At 41.0% G+C, this 20,026-nt stretch overlaps 1 protein-coding gene across 1 annotated transcript in view; it reads right to left on the reverse strand.

The window, feature by feature from the left end:
- The window catches only part of ALDH1A3 (aldehyde dehydrogenase 1 family member A3), a 115,427-nt gene that overhangs the window by 35,759 nt on the left and 59,642 nt on the right, over nucleotides 1-20,026 (reverse strand). The window contains exons 2-4 of the mRNA XM_053717595.1: nucleotides 7,379-7,483; nucleotides 5,078-5,218; nucleotides 4,691-4,820 (exon numbers count right to left, since the gene is read on the reverse strand). Of these exons, the coding sequence (XP_053573570.1) occupies nucleotides 4,691-4,820; nucleotides 5,078-5,218; nucleotides 7,379-7,483 (376 nt within the window). The remainder of the gene's footprint in view (nucleotides 1-4,690; nucleotides 4,821-5,077; nucleotides 5,219-7,378; nucleotides 7,484-20,026) is intronic.

Below are 20,026 nucleotides of genomic sequence, written 5' to 3' on the forward strand. Positions count from 1 at the left end.
AGCAATCCTTCTTGCCACAGCTCGCACTAATGTGCCATCCTGGATGAGCTGCACTACCTGAGCCACTTGTGTGGGTTGTAGACTCCGTCTCATGCTACCACTAGAGTGCAAGCACCACCAGCATTCAAAAGTGACCATAACATCAGCCAGAAAGCATAGGAACTGAGAAGTGGTCTGTGGTCACCACCTGCAGAACCACTCCTTTATTGGGGGTGTCTTGCTAATTGCCTATAATTTCCACCTGTTGTCTATCCCATTTGCACAACAGCATGTGAAATTGATTGTCACTCAGTGTTGCTTCCTAAGTGGACAGTTTGATTTCACAGAAGTGTGATTGACTTGGAGATACATTGTGTTGTTTAAGTGTTCCCTTTATTTTTTTGAGCAGTGTATATATATATATATATATATATATCTACAGCTATATAACTATGAAAAGATAAAAATATGCATATACATATTTACACATACAAACACACACATATATAGATACAAACACACATACAAATATGCACACATATAAATATATATGTAGCCCCTCCTGTTGAACATTTTCCTGTTGAACTTTTGCACTATATTTGCACCTGAATATAGTCAGGAGAAGTTGCCTAGGTAACTATCAGACTGCTTGGTTATGTGATCAATTGAGCCTATAGGGAAGATCCTGTTGAAACTGGAAAGAGTGTAAGGCATAGAGGGAAGCAGACATGTCAGAGCAGTGAAGGTGTGTGTAAGGCCTGGCTTTGAGAGTAGCTGCATAGAGACTTCATCTTGTGTAAAGTAACAGCATTCCTCTGATCTGCTGATTTAGTGTATGCTGCCAGCTGCAGTCTGACCCTGTGAGAGAGCTGTGGAGAAGGATCCAGACAAAGTAAATTACTGGCAGACCCTGGAGTTTCCCTTCAGCCTGTGCAGCTGAATCCTGTTTAGTGGTAAGGAGTATCCTCTCCCCTTGTCATACTGACAGGGCATTCTGTCCATCACAGACACTTATAAACAGATCTTCCTGTGGATTGCAACTTCCTATGAGTTGTAACTGTTTAAATCCATATGGATTACCTTTAAGGGCGCCAACAATTCTGTGCACCAACTGGTACCCATCAGCTATTAGGGTGAAGCCTGAGGGTGGGTTTGCAGATGGTTTGGGAGGATGCTGGGCCTGGTTAGACACAGTTGGTTTGTTAGTTAGCCACTGTATTACTTGCCTTACTTTTATTTGCCATAATCTTTTAATACATGTTCATACTGTTTTACTGTTATCACTGTGTGGGTTTGTAGTTATTTATTGTGTTCCTGTTTGGGAAACCCATTCCTGCCCTGGATGCCCAGTCAGGTGGAGGCACTGCCACAGTCATATACCCCAACTCCCAGGTAGTGGAGGCTCAGGATCGGCCTGCATGGAGGTAGCTGGGGTAAAGACCCACAGGGGTAATTTTGGGCCTAGGCCAAACCCCGTTACATTTGGAGGTCCCACTGTTGAGATAAATTGGGGTACACCCAGTAAGGATACGTTATTTCCCTGTCCCACGCTCCAATTTGCAACAGATTGGGCCCAGTAACAGAAGGTACCATTGCATTATGCAGTGATGATATGCCAAGTACCTCCCTATAGTGAGATAAAACATGTCACCAAGTGCGTAGAGATTGTACTGGGAATAGAGATGGCTGCCATCAGAGATATCCTGCAGTAATTATACGGTCAAACTTACATGTTAGTATATTCCCATGCAGATTTCAGAGGCCGCCATAGGCCTACATGTCTATACCTTCTTGAAACAGCTCCTGAAGGATGCCGCTTAGTGTACACTCTCTCTGATAAGGAGGATGGTGTAACACTGCAGCATCCCTCCAGTATAAACCTAAGAGACTCTGATGTATCAAGTTATTCCCAGATTCTGTCCCCTTTGTCAGAGAAACCCGCCGAGAGATTACCAGTTACCCCTGTAGAGACTGGGGCTATCTCCAAACGAAATGTCCACTTTTCCAGGGAGCAAGGGACAACTGCCCCTAAGACCCCAGATCTAGTGGTTCCCTCATCTCCAACATCACCAAAACCAGGTGATTCCCTATTGAGAGCCACAAGTTCAGGATAGAGTAACATATCTGAAATACTGCAAAAACACTCAGAAGCCATAGTGATGGCTACCCATACCCACAGCTACGGTAAGCTGCGAGTGTTTTCTTGGAATCAGCCTGTTCCTGCCTGTGAGGAACCCTTTGAGGCTTGGAAGGATAATACTGTACAATTATTAGAAGAATGGTCTTGTACGGATAACATAAAAAACAACGCATAATGGAGAGTTTTCGTTTCCCAGCTACGAATATGATAAGGCTGTTCAGGGGAGTGAATGAACAAGCTACTGCACAAGATTACCTGAAAGTTTTGCAGGATGCGTATGGAAAATCAGAGGACTCTGATGATCTATTAATCAAGTTCCTAGCCACTAAACAGAAGGAACATGAGAAAGCTTCAGACTATATCAATCGATTACAATTGTCACTGGGAAAACCATTTCATAACAGAGCAGTCACTGCATCTGAGTGGGATACTCGACTATCCAAGCAAATTCAGAAGAGAGGCCTTAGCAATGAACCAGTCATGATCATGTTAAGAGTTAAGTTGCATGATCAAGTCTTGTCCTATTCCACACTGATCCAAAAAGCAAAAATATTGGAGAACCAAATGTCTCCATCTCCTCCACGCAAAGGTAATTCTTTTAAAGTTGCAGAGAAAGAGGATATGGAACTATACGTCCTTAAAAAGAAGGTAGCTGAATTAGAATTATTGTCTAAGCCATCACCAAGAAGAACAGATTATTCTCATACCAGAAGGCAGCACTGCATGGAGAAACCAGGAAGTTTGTTCCCTGAGGATCTGTCCCCCCCCAAGGGAACTGTTTTAAGTGTGGAAAATTAGGGCATTTCAAGCGGGAGTGTCCCACTAATTAATCAGAGACAGGTGTTGAAGTGCTAGCTATTGAGCTGGAGGAGGCCCAAGTTACCAGTCCTTTCAGGAAAAGAGAAAGAAAAAAAAACACTTTTATCTGTGGGGGCCAAGATCGGGCCCAAATCTCTGATACAGTTACAAGTAGAAGGTATTCACGCCTCAGCCTCGTTAGATAATGGATCCCAGGTCACCATCATTAATAGAGACTTCTATGACCATCACCTAAAACATATTCCCCTGCAGCCGGCAGAAGAGTTGCAGTTGTGGGGAGTGGGATCTCATGCCCAGCCTGTAGAAGGATGTATAAGAGTGACAATAACCATCCCACAGTTAAACACAGGAATTATCTGCCCTATGGAATTGGAAGCTCTTGTATGCCTCATGAAAAAAAAGAGATATGGAACATGTCCGGGATATACTCCAACAGATGGAAGAATGTAGCCCCTCCTGTTTAACTTTTGCACCTGAATACAGTCTGCAGGAGAAGTTGCCTAGGTAACTATCAGACTGGTTGGTCATGTGATCAATTGAGCCTATAGGGAAGATCCTGTTGAAACTGAAAAGAGTGTAAGGCACAGAGGGAAGCAGACATGTCAGAGCAGTGAAGGAGTGTGTGAGGCCTAGCTGTGAGAGGAGCTGCATAGAGACTCCATCCTGTGTAAAGTAACAGCATTTCTCTGATCTGCTGATTTAGTGTATGCTGCCAGCTGCAGTCTGACCCTGGGAGAGAGCTGTGGTGCGGGATCCAGACAAAGTAAATGACTGGGAAACCCTGGAGCTCCCCTTAAGCCTGTGCAGCTGAATCCTGTTTAGTGGTAAGGAGTATCCTCTCCTCTTGTCATACTGACAGGGCATTCTGTCCATCACAGACACTTATACACAACTCTTCCTGTGGATTGCAGCTTCCTATGAGCTGTAAATGTTTAAATCCATATGGATTACCTTAAAGGGCCCCAACATTTCTGTGCACTAACTGGTACCCATCAGCCATTAGGGTGAAGCCTGAGGGTGGGTTCGCAGGTGGTTTGGGAGGGTGCTGGGCCTGGTTAGACAGAGTTGGTGTGTTAGTTAGCCACTGTATTACTTGCCTTACTTTTATTTGCCATAATCTTTGAATACGTGTTCATTCTGTTTTACTGTTATCACTGTGTGTGTTGTAGTTATTTATTATGTTCCTGTCTGGGAAACCCATTCTTGCCCAGTCAGGTGGAGGCACTGCCACAGTCATGTACCCCAACTCCCAGGTAGTGGAGGCTCAGGATCGGCCTGCTAAGCACATGGAGGTAGCTGGGGTAATTGTGGGCCTAAGCCAAACCCTGTTGCATATATATATATATATATATATATACACCTTTGAGCCCTTCAAACACCTTGTCCTATACCATATCCCTTTAAAACACTTTGTATACATTTATTTTAATAATAAACATATTATATATATATATATATATATATATATACACAATACTTTATTTTGTTCTACTTTTATTGTAGTCCTAACACTTTACTTCAGGTCGTAATAACTAGCGTTGTTATGCGTTGCATTTGTGCAAGTCACAACTTTTTCGTTTTACCATTGACTTGCAATACCATATTGTGTGATAATCTTAGCGAGGGACCATCCTGAACTATCAGTAACACGCCACTAGGCCATCATTTTCGACTGCATGTTATGGATGAACAACTTTCTCCTTTTATATATCATGAAAATACTTAGACATGAAGAGACACATGTGCACTTACCCACAGGGACTGTTTTGCCCTGTATTTTATCAGCCCATCCTGCAAAGTACCGCAGTGTCCTAATACAGCCCTCCATGTCTATCAGGAAGGAATGCAGGAAAGGTTTCCCAGTGTCCATTGTTTCTAGAGTCTGCAATAAGATGAGAAAGGTACTAGGCATAATCTGAAAGCAATGCACTCTTCGTGATAGAGGAATATTTTGTCATTTCTTTTTTAAATTCCTTAAAATCCCAAATGTTTACAAATGTGTGTTGTTGCTGAACAGTCTGACATATTACGTTCAGTTTAAATACACAAACTTTCAAAATACCAAATTACAACGCTTATTTGCTTATTCAAAACATTCCAATGAGCAGCCCAAATGTCAAGGATATTTAAATCTCTTACAGCCAGTATCAGTCGGTCTCTCTCAATTAGGTCACATAGCTTATGCAACAGTCTCCCTCTTCCTGTAGCATCCAGCCGTTTCCATGCAGACCCTCTCTGAAAAGCTGCCTTTGCTGCGTCCACAGCCTTGTCCACGTCTGCCTACAACATATAAGCATCAAAAAGAGTCATTTCATATCTATGGCAATTTGGTCTGATTATCAAATGTCAAAATGTGAATGTGATATTCTAGGGCTAGATTACGAGTGGAAACGGTACTTTGCGCTCCCGCTCACGTGTTATCTTTGCCAGACAGAGGCTTTTTGCACGCGTCGGGTAGCGTGCTTATTACAAGCCCTTTGCCTGCTATTTTTCTAACACCTGACAACTCATATATTTGAGCCCTTATAACTTTTTTATGCATTTTTTTTATTAAATCATTTGTATCCGACAGTGTTATTATGAGTGCAACTGTACTTTTAAATGTATTTTTTTTTTGGTTTGGTTTGGTTTGTGCAACATTTAAAAGAAGTCTGGCATTTAGATTGTTTGCTGATTGGTCCAAATTGTATATTACTACTCTGTATTCTATAACCATTTGCAGACTTCTATTCCCTCCCTTTAATTTGTATTTTGTCAGGGACAAGCAAATCACTTTGCTGCATGAAATATATTTGACTTTCAAGTGACATCTATATAGCTGAAGACTATTTACAGGTTAGTAGTTTATTTTTTTTCTGTTTATTACAGATGTGGCTGTCTATCTTTTGAATTGACTGCAGTGGTAAACCCTATGCATCCATCAATACAATTTCCAGCCTTCAAAAGTTTAAAAGGACCTTTATTTCCTTTAAGTTGGGTTAATAGGCAAAATTACAATGTTTTAAGCCTGCAGTAGGCCCTTAGTCATGGTAGTGCATCCTTCAGAGTACCCAGTACTAGGTAATTATGTGAGTGACAATGTGGTCTATGATTACAGTCTATGGACCGAAGCTGGTCAGACATTTGCAAACAAGTGACCTGTCATGTCCGATGCCGTGTTTGTATGTTTATTTAAAAATTTTTTTTAATAAAGGTCACATTTTACTACTTTTTGTAAGCACGATTAGAAGTGGCCAGATTGATCATAGATGTTGGAGATATCTTTTCAGGTGTGTCAATGTCAGAGAGGGCTGTTCTGCCTAACAATCCAGTGAACAGTTCTCCAGTCACAAAAGAGGGGCGTACAAGTCTGGGCCCAAGACAGATGCTGGTCGTAGGAGATGCCTTAAATAGAACATTTTGCTGTCTTCCAGGGGCTTGTGTGGGCAAATTGCTGAGCATATAGATAAATTGTTGGGGTATCGGGGTCTGATCCAGCAGTCATGGTGCAGTTACCAGTGACAGAGTTAGAAGGAAATGGAGTGTCATAAAAATGACTTTAGGGAATTAGGAAGCAAGCTTAAAGGGACACTCAGGTTTTATTAAATTTTCATGATTCAGATACAGCATGTAATTTTAAACAACTTTCCAATTTACTTCCATTAAAAAAAATGTGCACAGTCTTTTATATTTACACTTTATTTGAATCACCAGCTCCTACTGAGCATGTGCAAGAACTCAGACTATACGTATATGCATTTGTGATTGGCTGATTGCTATCACATGGTACAGGGGGAGTGGAAATATACATAACTTTAAAATGTGTTAGAAAAGAATCTACTACTCATTTGAAATTCAGAGTAAATACTATTGTATTGTCTTGTTATCTTGCATTTGTTTATTATGCAAATCTGCTGTGTTTACTGGTCCTTTAAAGCAAGGACTTCCAAGGTAGTATTTTCTGAGATTTTACCAGTGCCATGTGTTAAAGGAACAGTATACTTCAATTTCCATTTAACTGCATGTAATAGACACTACTAAAAAGAATAATATGCACAGATACTGATACAAAATCCAGAGTAAAACATTTAAAAAAAACGTATTTAGAAGCTCTTTTCAAATGCCTTTGAAAAAGCAGTGGTGAAACGTGTGTAATGGGGATAATTGCCGAGTTTTGTGCTTATCTAACTTATATCTACACTTCGGTCTCATTATTGGTTTAATAGATATTCTTACACTTTGGGAGCACCACATTTGTTTATGTTTTTCAAATGATTTTAAGTGTTGTTCACCTTTTTAAAGATTAATTAAAAGTTATGTTTTATTTGTATCCCTCCACATCCCCCTCTTTGTTACTGCATACACCTACCCTTATCTACAAAATCGCTGTAGAGTTTTTAGCAGGAAAGATAAGAGGAGAAAATAAAGAAAATAAGTTTGTAACTACTGTTCTGTTCTCACCTTGTCACCTTCCTCCACCTCACAGAGTTTCTTGCCGGTTGCTGGATTATATACAGGTAAAGTTCTGCCACTCACAGAGCTGTGCCAGTCATTGTTAATGAATATCTGTAGATAAGATAACAAAATGTAAGTTTTTCATAGGTATACTTAGTGCCACATTGTACTAGGGAACCAGGGCAAGGGCAAAAAAACATATTACCCCTTTTTGGTTTACATTTCTCATCTGCACATTTTAAACAGAATAAAAATAAACATAACTGAATTCATTTTTTGTATATTTAATCATGGTTTCACAATATTGAATGCTTTGGTTAAAATGTTAACTATTGCTGGGACCACAAATACTTTTTTGCAAGGTATAAATTAGTTATTGTCTTTTCATGTACTGATGACATCTTTGTAGAAGATAGTAATATAGGCCTAGATTACAAGTAGAGCGCAACAATATTAGCACTATTGTGTGTTAACATCGCTTGAGTGCTTCTATATTTACGCCATATTCCAAAGATATTTTTTGTCGCTAGAGTGATTGTCTAGGGAACGCTAACATTTGCATGTCAAATAGCGCAGGGGGAAGCAAAGGCCTAGATTTGGAGTTTGGCGGTAGATGGGCTGTTAACGCTACACGGGCTTTTTTCTGGCCGCACCATAAAATTAACTCTGGTATCGAGAGTCCCAAAAAATGCTGCGTTAGGCTCCAAAAAAGGAGCGTAGAGCATTTTTACCGCAAATGCAACTCTCGATACCAGAGTTGCTTACGGATGCGGCCAGCCTAAAAAACGTGCTCGTGCACGATTCTCCCATAGGAAACAATGGGGCTGTTTGAGCTGAAAAAAAACCTAACACCTGCAAAAAAGCAGCGTTCAGCTCCTAACGCAGCCCCATTGTTTCCTATGGGGAAACACTTCCTACGTCTGCACCTAACATGTACCCCGAGTCTAAACACCCCTAACCTTACACTTATTAACCCCTAATCTGCCGCCCCCGCTATCGCTGACCCCTGCATATTATTATTAACCCCTAATCTGCCGCTCCGTACACCGCCGCAACCTACGTTATCCCTATGTACCCCTAATCTGCTGCCCCTAACACCGCCGACCCCTATATTATATTTATTAACCCCTAACCTGCCCCCCACAACGTCGCCGACACCTGCCTACACTTATTAACCCCTAATCTGCCGACCGCAAAGCGCCGCCACCTACGTTATCCTTATGTACCCCTAATCTGCTGCCCCTAACACCGCCGACCCCTATATTATATTTATTAACCCCTAATCTGCCCCCCTCAACGTCGCCGACACCTGCCTACACTTATTAACCCCTAATCTGCCGAGCGGACCTGAGCGCTACTATAATAAAGTTATTAACCCCTAATCCGCCTCACTAACCCTATCATAAATAGTATTAACCCCTAATCTGCCCTCCCTAACATCGCCGACACCTAACTTCAATTATTAACCCCTAATCTGACGACCGGAGCTCATCGCTACTATAATAAATGGATTAACCCCTAAAGCTAAGTCTAACCCTAACACTAACACCCCCCTAACTTAAATATAATTTACATCTAACGAAATTAATTAACTCTTATTAAATAAATTATTCCTATTTAAAGCTAAATACTTACCTGTAAAATAAATCCTAATATAGCTAGAATATAAATTATAATTACATTGTAGCTATTTTAGGATTAATATTTATTTTACAGGCAACTTTGTAATTATTTTAACCATGTACAACAGCTATTAAATAGTTAAGAACTATTTAATAGTTACCTAGTTAAAATAATAACAAAATTACCTGTAAAATAAGTCCTAACCTAAGTTATAATTAAACCTAACACTACCCTATCAATAAATTAATTAAATAAAATACCTACAATTACCTACAATAAAACCTAACACTACACTATCAATAAATAAATTAAATACAATTTCTACAAATAACTACAATTACATAAACTAACTAAAGTACAAAAAATAAAAAAGAACTAAGTTACAAAAAATAATTTTTTTTTTACAAACATAAGAAAAATATTACAACAATTTTAAACTAATTACACCTACTCTAAGCCCCCTAATAAAATAACAAAGACCCCCAAAATAAAAAATTCCCTACCCTATTCTAAATTAATAAATTTAAAAGCTCTTTTACCTTACCAGCCCTGAACAGGGCCCTTTGCGGGGCATGCCCCAAGAAAATCAGCTCTTTTGCCTGTAAAAAAAAACATACAATACCCCCCCCCAACATTACAACCCACCACCCACATACCCCTAATCTAACCCAAACCCCCTTAAATAAACCTAACACTAAGCCCCTGAAGATCTTCCTACCTTGTCTTCACCTCACCGGGTATCACCGATCGGTCCTGGCTCCGATATCTTCATCCAACCCAAGCGGGGGCTAGACATCCACTGAAGAAGTCTAGAAGAGGGTTCAAAGTCTTCCTCCTATCCGGCAAGAAGAGGACATCCGGACCGGCAAACATCTTCATCCAAGCGGCATCTTCGATCTTCTTCCACCGGTGCGGAGCGGGTCCATGTTGAAGCATCCGACGTGGATCCATCCTCTTCTTCTGGCGTCTCCCGACGAATGACGGTTCCTTTAAGGGACGTCATCCAAGATGGCGTCCCTCGAATTCCGATTGGCTGATAGGATTCTATCAGCCAATCGGAATTAAGGTAGGAATATTCTGATTGGCTGATGGAATCAGCCAATCAGAATCAAGTTCAATCCGATTGGCTGATCCAATCAGCCAATCATATTGAGCTCGCATTCTATTGGCTGATCGGAACAGCCAATAGAATGCGAGCTCAATCTGATTGACTGATTGGATCAGCCAATCGGATTGAACTTGATTCTGATTGGCTGATTCCATCAGCCAATCAGAATATTCCTACCTTAATTCCGATTGGCTGATAGAATCCTATCAGCCAATCGGAATTCGAGGGACGCCATCTTGGATGACGTCCCTTAAAGGAACCGTCATTCTTCGGGAGACGCCGGAAGAAGAGGATGGATCCGCGTCGGATGCTTCAACATGGACCCGCTCCGCACCGGTGGAAGAAGATCGAAGATGCCGCTTGGATGAAGATGTTTTCCGGTCCGGATGTCCTCTTCTTGCCGGATAGGAGGAAGACTTTGGACCCTCTTCTGGACTTCTTCAGTGGATGTCTAGCCCCCGCTTGGGTTGGATGAAGATATCGGAGCCAGGACCGATCGGTGATACCCGGTGAGGTGAAGACAAGGTAGGAAGATCTTCAGGGGCTTAGTGTTAGGTTTATTTAAGGGGGGTTTGGGTTAGATTAGGGGTATGTGGGTGGTGGGTTGTAATGTTGGGGGGGGTATTGTATGTTTTTTTTTACAGGCAAAAGAGCTGATTTTCTTGGGGCATGCCCCGCAAAGGGCCCTGTTCAGGGCTGGTAAGGTAAAAGAGCTTTTAAATTTATTAATTTAGAATAGGGTAGGGCATTTTTTATTTTGGGGGTCTTTGTTATTTTATTAGGGGGCTTAGAGTAGGTGTAATTAGTTTAAAATTGTTGTAAGATTTTTCTTATGTTTGTAAATATTTTTTTATTTTTTGTAACTTAGTTCTTTTTTATTTTTTGTACTTTAGTTAGTTTATGTAATTGTAGTTATTTGTAGAAATTGTATTTAATTTATTTATTGATAGTGTAGTGTTAGGTTTTATTGTAGGTAATTGTAGGTATTTTATTTAATTAATTTAATGATAGTGTAGTGTTAGGTTTAATTATAACTTAGGTTAGGACTTATTTTACAGGTAATTTTGTTATTATTTTAACTAGGTAACTATTAAATAGTTCTTAACTATTTAATAGCTATTGTACCTAGTTAAAATAATTACAAAGTTGCCTGTAAAATAAATATTAATCCTAAAATAGCTACAATGTAATTATAATTTATATTGTAGCTATATTAGGATTTATTTTACAGGTAAGTATTTAGCTTTAAATAGGAATAATTTATTTAATAAGAGTTAATTAATTTCGTTAGATGTAAATTATATTTAAGTTAGGGGGGTGTTAGTGTTAGGGTTAGACTTAGCTTTAGGGGTTAATCCATTTATTATAGTAGCGGTGAGCTCCGGTCGTCAGATTAGGGGTTAATGTTTGAAGTTAGGTGTCGGCGATGTTAGGGAGGGCAGATTAGGGGTTAATACTATTTATTATAGGGTTAGTGAGGCGGATTAGGGGTTAATAACTTTATTATAGTAGCGCTCAGGTCCGCTCGGCAGATTAGGGGTTAATAAGTGTAGGCAGGTGTCGGCGACGTTGAGGGGGGCAGATTAGGGGTTAATAAATATAATATAGGGGTCGGCGGTGTTAGGGGCAGCAGATTAGGGGTACATAAGGATAACGTAGGTGGCGGCGCTTTGCGGTCGGCAGATTAGGGGTTAATTATTGTAAGTAGCTGGCGGCGACGTTGAGGGGGGCAGGTTAGGGGTTAATAAATATAATATAGGGGTCGGCGGTGTTAGGGGCAGCAGATTAGGGGTACATAAGGATAACGTAGGTGGCGGTCGGCAGATTAGGGGTTAAAAAAATTTAATCGAGTTGCGGCGATGTGGGGGGACCTCAGTTTAGGGGTACATAGGTAGTTTATGGGTGTTAGTGTACTTTAGGGTACAGTAGTTAAGAGCTTTATGAACCGGCGTTAGCCCATAAAGCTCTTAACTCCTGCTTTTTTCCTGCGGCTGGAGTTTTGTCGTTAGAGCTCTAACGCTCACTTCAGAAACGACTCTAAATACCGGAGTTAGGAAGATCCCATTGAAAAGATAGGATACGCAAATGGCGTAGGGGGATATGCGGTATGGAAAAGTCGCGGCTGAAAAGTGAGCGTTAGACCCTTACCTACACGACTCCAAATACCGGCGGTAGCCTAAAACCAGCGTTAGGAGCCTCTAACGCTGGTTTTCACGGCTAACGCCAAACTCCAAATCTAGGCCAAAATCTCTCTATTCCATAGAAGTAGATAAACAGCAATCAACTAATGAGCAATGCGGCACTATACAAAAACAAACATCCTGTCTATAAGATCATGAACATATTAAAGCAATAAATCTGTTACCAGATTTAGTTTTTAAATACAAAATAGTATTTTAAATATAATTCTATTATATAATATCTTTTTCACCGTCTCCTCTCCAAAAGAAATACAACTTACAGCATCCTAACCCTGTATTTACAATAAAAAAACTCACATTTTCTGTTTTAGTAATTGGCATACTAGTCTGTTACTTAGGGCTTACGAGTGGAGTGATGTTTTGCGCTCCTGCTTGCGCTTTATTTTCGCTAGACAGAGGCGTTTTGCATGTGTTGAGTTGTGCTTTAATTAAAAGGTGAAAGTAAATGAGACGCTCGTAAAAACAATATTGAACTACGCTAACTTCTTCTCCCAAAGACTTCAATGAAGCGTGAAAATAAAAAAAAAATACGAACACCCATACTCGCGTGCTAACCCGACCGTGTATATTCAAGAGCACTAAACCGGACATGAAATATTAATATTTCACATTCTAATGTTCTTCACATAGCAGAATATGTCCTTTTTATTCTTAAATACATATTTCTCCAACATTGGTGTGTCCGGTCCACGGCGTCATCCATAACTTGTGGGAATATCTCTTCCCCAACAGGAAATGGCAAAGAGTACAGCAAAAGCTGTCCATATAGTCCCTCCTAGGCTCCGCCCACCCCAGTTATTCTCTTTGCCGTTGCACAGGCAACATCTCCACGGAGATGGTTAAGAGTATGTGGTGTTTAGTTGTAGTTTTTTATTCTACTATCAAGAGTTTGTTATTTTAAAATAGTGCTGGTATGTACTATTTACTCTGAAACAGAAAAAGATGAAGAGTTCTGTTTGTGAGAGGAATATGATTTTAGCAGCAGTAACTAAAATCGTTTGCTGTTTCCACATAGGACTGTTGAGATGAAATAACTTCAGTTGGGGGAAACAGTTAGCAGACTTTTCTGCTTAAGGTATGACTAGCCATATTTCTAACAAGACTGTGTAATGCTGGAAGGCTGTCATTTCCCCTCATGGTAAGCCATTTTCTTAGTCTAAGCAAACAGAATAAAGGGCTTAATATGGGCTATAAACTGGTAGACACTTTATGGGCAAGATCGATTGCTTTATTTGGGCATTTTATACAGATTGAGGTTGATTTTCACACGTATAAACTTTGGGGAACGTTTTTTAACGTCAGGCACTGGTTTAGACACCTTTTCAGTCAGGAAGGGCCTTCATTGTAGTAGGCTGAGCCCCATTTTCGCACCATTACTGCGCAGTTACTTTTGAGAGCAGGACATGCAGCTGCATGTGTGTGGATCTGAAAGTAGTTGAAAAGGTTCCTAGAAGGCTTCATTTGGTATCGTATTCCCCCCTGGGTTTGGTAAAGTCGCAGCAAAGGCTGTAGCTGGGACTGTAGAGGGGTTAAAACTGTAACCGGCTCCGGTTTCTTCATTTTAAGGGGTAAAGCTCTGAAATTTGGAGTGCAATGCTTTGAATGCTTTAAGACACTGTGGTGAAAAGTTGGTAAAATTTGAACAATTCCTTCATTGTTTTTCACATATTCAGTAATAAAGTGTGCCCTGTTTAAAATTTAAAGAGACAGTAACGTTTTTAATTTAAGACGGTTTTTGTACTTTTTTGTCAAGTTTAAGCCTGTTTAACATGTCTGTACCTTCAGATAAGCTATGTTCTGTATGTATGGAAGCCAGTGTGTCTCCCCCTTCCAAATTGTGTGATAATTGTGCCATAGCGTCCAAACAAAGTAAGGACAGTACTGCCACAAATAGTAAAGTTGCCCAAGATGATTCATCAGATGAAGAGAGTAAACATAGTTCTACTTCATCTCACTCTGTGTCTACACCAGTTTTGCCCACGCAAGAGGCCCCTAGTACTTCTAGCGCGCCAATGCTTATTACTATGCAACAATTGACGGCAGTAATGGATAACTCCATAGCAAATATTTTATCCAAGATGCCTGCATACCAGAGAAAGCGCGATTGCTCTGTTTTAAACACTGTAGAGCAGGAGGGCGCTGATGATAATTGCTCTGTCATACCCTCACACCAATCTGAAGGGGCCATGAGGGAGGTTTTGTCAGATGGGGAAATTTCAGATTCAGGTAGAATTTCTCAACAGGCAGAACCTGATGTTGTGACATTTAAGTTTAAATTAGAGCATCTCCGCGCACTGCTTAAGGAGGTGTTATCTACTCTGGATGATTGTGACAACCTGGTCATCCCAGAAAAATTGTGTAAGATGGACAAGTTCCTAGAGGTTCCGGTGCACCCCGACGCTTTTCCTATACCCAAGCGGTAGTGAACAAGGAGTGGGAGAAGCCCGGCATACCTTTTGTTCCCCCTCCTATATTTAAGAAATTATTTCCTATGGTCGACCCCAGAAAGGACTTATGGCAGACAGTCCCTAAGGTCGAGGGGGCAGTTTCTACACTAAACAAGCGCACTACTATTCCTATCGAGGATAATTGTGCTTTCAAAGATCCTATGGATAAAAAATTGGAGGGTTTGCTTAAAAAGATTTTTGTTCAGCAAGGTTACCTCCTGCAACCTATTTCGTGCATTGTTCCTGTCACTACAGCAGCGTGGTTCTGGTTCGAGGAACTAGAAAAGTCGCTCAATAGAGAGACTCCATATGAGGAGGTTATGGACAGAATACACACACTTAAGTTAGCTAATTCCTTTATTTTAGATGCCGCTTTGCAGTTAGCTAGATTAGCGGCGAAAAATTCTGGGTTTGCAATTGTGGCGCGCAGAGCGCTCTGGCTAAAGTCTTGGTCAGCGGATGTATCTTCCAAGACAAAATTGCTTAATATCCCTTTCAAGGGTAAAACCCTTTTTGGACCAGAGTTGAAAGAGATTATCTCAGATATCACTGGGGGTAAGGGCCATGCCCTTCCACAAGATAGGCCTTTCAAGGCCAAGAATAAGTCTAATTTTCGTGCCTTTCGCAATTTCAGGAACGGAACGGCCTCCAACTCTGCAGCCTCTAGACAAGAGGGTAATGCTTCGAAGACCAAACCAGCTTGGAAACCGATGCAAGGCTGGAACAAGGGTAAACAGGCCAAGAAGCCTGCTGCTGCTACCAAAACAGCATGAAGGAGCAGCCCCCGATCCGGGACCGGATCTAGTAGGGGGCAGACTCTCTCTCTTTGCTCAGGATTGGGCAAGAGATGTTCAGGATCCCTGGGCACTAGAAATAGTTTCTCAGGGTTATCTTCTGGAATTCAAGGAACTACCCCCAAGGGGAAGGTTCCACATGTCTCACTTATCTTCAAACCAAATAAAGAGACAGGCATTCTTACATTGTGTAGAAGACCTGTTAAAAATGGGAGTGATACACCCAGTTCCAACCGTGGAACAAGGAATGGGGTTTTACTCAAATCTGTTTGTGGTTCCCAAAAAAGAGGGAACCTTCAGACCAATTCTGGATTTAAAGATCCTAAACAAATTTCTCAGAGTGCCATCGTTCAAAATGGAAACCATTCGAACGATTTTACCTACAATCCAGGAGGGTCAATTTATGACTACCGTGGATCTAAAGGATGCGTATCTACATATTCCTATCCACAAAGATCATCATCAGTTCCTAAGGTTCGCCTTTCTGGACAAACATTACCAGTTTGTGGCTCTCCCATTCGGGCTAGCCACTGCTCCAAGGATTTTCACAAAGGTACTCGGGTCCCTTCTAGCGGTTCTAAGACCAAGGGGCATTGCAGTGGCACCTTACTTGGACGACATTCTGATACAGGCGTCGTCTCTTTCAAAGGCAAAGGCTCACACAGACATCGTTCTGGCCTTTCTCAGATCTCACGGATGGAAAGTGAACATAGAAAAAAGTTCCCTGTCTCCGTCGACAAGAGTTCCTTTCTTGGGGACAATAATAGATTCTTTAGAAATGAGGATTTTCCTGACAGATGTCAGAAAGTCAAAACTTCTAAGCGCTTGTCAAGTTCTTCATTCTGTTCCACGTCCTTCCATAGCTCAGTGCATGGAAGTAGTAGGGTTGATGGATGCAGCAATGGACATAGTTCCTTTTGCGCAAATTCATCTAAGACCATTACAACTGTGCATGCTGAAACAGTGGAATGGGGACTATACAGACTTGTCTCCAGTGATTCAAGTAGATCAGAAGACCAGAGACTCACTCCGTTGGTGGCTAACCCAGGACCACCTGTCCCAGGGAATGAGTTTCCGCAGACCAGAGTGGGTCATCGTCACGACCGACGCCAGTCTAGTGGGCTGGGGCGCGGTCTGGAACTCCCTGAAAGCTCAGGGGCTATGGTCTCGGGAAGAGTCTCTTCTCCCGATAAACATTCTGGAACTGAGAGCGATATTCAATGCTCTCAAGGCTTGGCCTCAACTAGCAAAGGCCAGATTCATAAGATTTCAATCAGACAACATGACGACTGGTGCTTACATCAATCATCAGGGGGGAACAAGGAGTTCCCTGGCGATGAGAGAAGTGACCAAAATCATAAATTGGGCGGAGGATCACTCCTGCCACCTATCTGCGATCCACATCCCAGGAGTGGAAAACTGGGAGGCGGATTATCTGAGTCGTCAGACATTCCATCCGGCGGAGTGGGAACTCCACCCGGAGATCTTTGCCCAGTTGACTCAATTATGGGGCATTCCAGACATGGATCTAATGGCGTCTCGTCAGAACTTCAAGGTTCCATGCTACGGGTCCAGATCCAGGGATCCCAAGGCGACTAGTGGATGCATTAGTAGCGCCTTGGATCTTCAACCTAGCTTATGTGTTTCCACCGTTTCCTCTCATTCCCAGGCTGGTAGCCAGGATCAAGCAGGAGAGGGCCTCGGTGATCTTGATAGCTCCTGCGTGGCCACGCAGGACTTGGTATGCAGACCTGGTGAATATGTCATCGGCTCCACCATGGAAGCTACCTTTGAGACAGGATCTTCTAGTACAAGGTCCATTCGAACATCCAAATCTAGTTTCCCTTCAGCTAACGGCTTGGAAATTGAACGCCTGATTTTATCTAAGCGTGGGTTTTCGGATTCTGTAATAGATACTCTGATACAAGCCAGAAAACCAGTAACTAGGAAGATTTACCATAAAATATGGAAAAGATATATCTGTTGGTGTGAATCCAAGGGATTCTCATGGAGTAAGATCAAAATTCCTAGGATCCTTTCTTTTCTCCAAGAAGGTTTGGATAAGGGATTATCAGTGAGTTCTCTAAAGGGACAGATTTCTGCTTTATCTGTCTTATTACACAAACGACTGGCAGCTGTGCCTGATGTTCAAGCTTTTGTTCAGGCTTTGGTCAGGATCAAGCCTGTTTACAGACCTTTGACTCCTCCCTGGAGTCTGAATTTAGTTCTTTCAGTTCTTCAAGGGGTTCCGTTTGAACCTCTACATTCCATAGATATCAAGATGTTATCTTGGAAAGTTCTGTTTTTGGTTGCTATTTTTTCTGCTAGAAGAGTTTCTGAGTTATCTGCTCTGCAGTGTAATCCGCCCTATCTGGTGTTCCATTCAGATAAGGTTGTTTTGCGTACTAAACCTGGTTTCCTTCCAAAGGTTGTTTCCAACAAGAATATTAACCAGGAAATAGTTGTGCCTTCTTTGTGTCCGAATCCAGTTTCAAAGAAGGAACGTTTGTTACACAAACTAGATGTAGTTCGTGCTTTAAAGTTCTATTTAGAAGCAACAAAGGATTTCAGACAAACGTCTTCTCTGTTTGTCGTTTATTCTGGCAAGAGGAGAGGTCAAAAAGCTACTGCTACCTCTCTTTCCTTTTGGCTGAAAAGCATCATCCGATTGGCTTACGAGACTGCTGGACGGCAGCCTCCTGAACGCATCACAGCTCACTCTACTAGGGCTGTGGCTTCCACATGGGCCTTCAAGAACGAGGCTTCTGTTGATCAGATATGTAAGGCAGCGACTTGGTCTTCCCTGCACACTTTTGCCAAATTTTACAAATTTGATACTTTTGCTTCTTCGGAGGCTATTTTTGGGAGAAAGGTTTTGCAAGCCGTGGTGCCTTCCGTTTAGGCAACCTGATTGGCTCCCTCCCTTCATCCGTGTCCTAAAGCTTTGGTATTGGTTCCCACAAGTTATGGATGACGCCGTGGACCGGACACACCAATGTTGGAGAAAACAGAATTTATGCTTACCTGATAAATTAATTTCTCCAACGGTGTGTCCGGTCCACGGCCCGCCCTGGTTTTTTAATCAGGTTTGATGAATTTATTTCTTTAACTACAGTCACCCCGGCACCCTATAGTTTCTCCTGTTTTTCTCCTGTCCGTCGGTCGAATGACTGGGGTGGGCGGAGCCTAGGAGGGACTATATGGACAGCTTTTGCTGTACTCTTTGCCATTTCCTGTTGGGGAAGAGATATTCCCACAAGTTATGGATGACGCCGTGGACCGGACACACCGTTGGAGAAATTAATTTATCAGGTAAGCATAAATTCTGTTTTCTATATACAGGTAGCCCTCAGTTTACGCCGGGGTTAGGTTCCAGAAGGAATGGTTGTAAATAGAAACCGTTGTAAATTGAAACCCAGTTTATAATGTAAGTCAATGGGAAGTGAGGGAGTTAGGTTCCAGGCCCCTCTCAAAATTGTCATAAGTAACACCTAATACATTATTTTTAAAGCTTTGAAATGAAGACTTTAAATGCTAAACAGCATTATAAACCTAATAAAATAATCACACAACATAGAATATATAATTAAACTAAGTTAAATGAACAAAAACATTTGCTAAACAGCATTATAAACCTAATAAAATAATCACACAACACAGATTTCACTTGCATTTTTCTGCAAACAGTTCTTTATATCCATTCCAATCTGGACTGATTTATAGACAGGAAGATCTTGTTCCTCTGAAATCTGCTCGATAGCTCAGGTCTGGTTAAACTGATTAATTTCACCTTGTTTGGCTTTGCTGCAACACAAGCGGACAGATCCACCTACTGGCTATTTTAATAAATGCACTGCTTCTCAATGCTTTTCAATAGCAGTCACATGACTGGAAAAAAAGGTTGTTATTCTGAAACGGTGTGAATTGAACCATTGTAAACCGAGGGCAACCTGTATATCTGTATATACCTATATATCTATTCCTATAGATATATAGGTATAGATATGTATTTTACATGAACAGTATCAGATATATAGAAATATACATTTAGTGATAAAAAGTACATTATTTTCTATGTAAAGGACATTGGAATGTATAATATGCATTTTGTGCATTGTGTTTTGCGATTTAGATTTTAACGCTGTTGGGTTTGCGCACATGAAAACTTGAAATATTACATATAAACTATTTTTAAAAAATAATAAAAATTATTAAACATACTTTAAAATATTCTAAATAATCCATAGAATTATTATTATCAGGTATTTGTAGAGCGCCAACAGATTCTGCAGCTTTTGTAGGGGTCAGGTGGGTAAGGGCCCTGCCGAGAGTTTAATCATTTTTAATATTTTTATTAATTTCTTTAATATTTTGTAATAACGCTGCTTATGATTACTAAGTTTTCATGCGTGCTAACCACCTAGTTAAAATCTAAATCACAAAACACGATGCGCAAAACACATATTTTACTTTCCAATGTT

The sequence above is a fragment of the Bombina bombina genome, chromosome 6 (assembly GCF_027579735.1).
Source record: "Bombina bombina isolate aBomBom1 chromosome 6, aBomBom1.pri, whole genome shotgun sequence".
Taxonomy (NCBI): domain Eukaryota; kingdom Metazoa; phylum Chordata; class Amphibia; order Anura; family Bombinatoridae; genus Bombina; species Bombina bombina.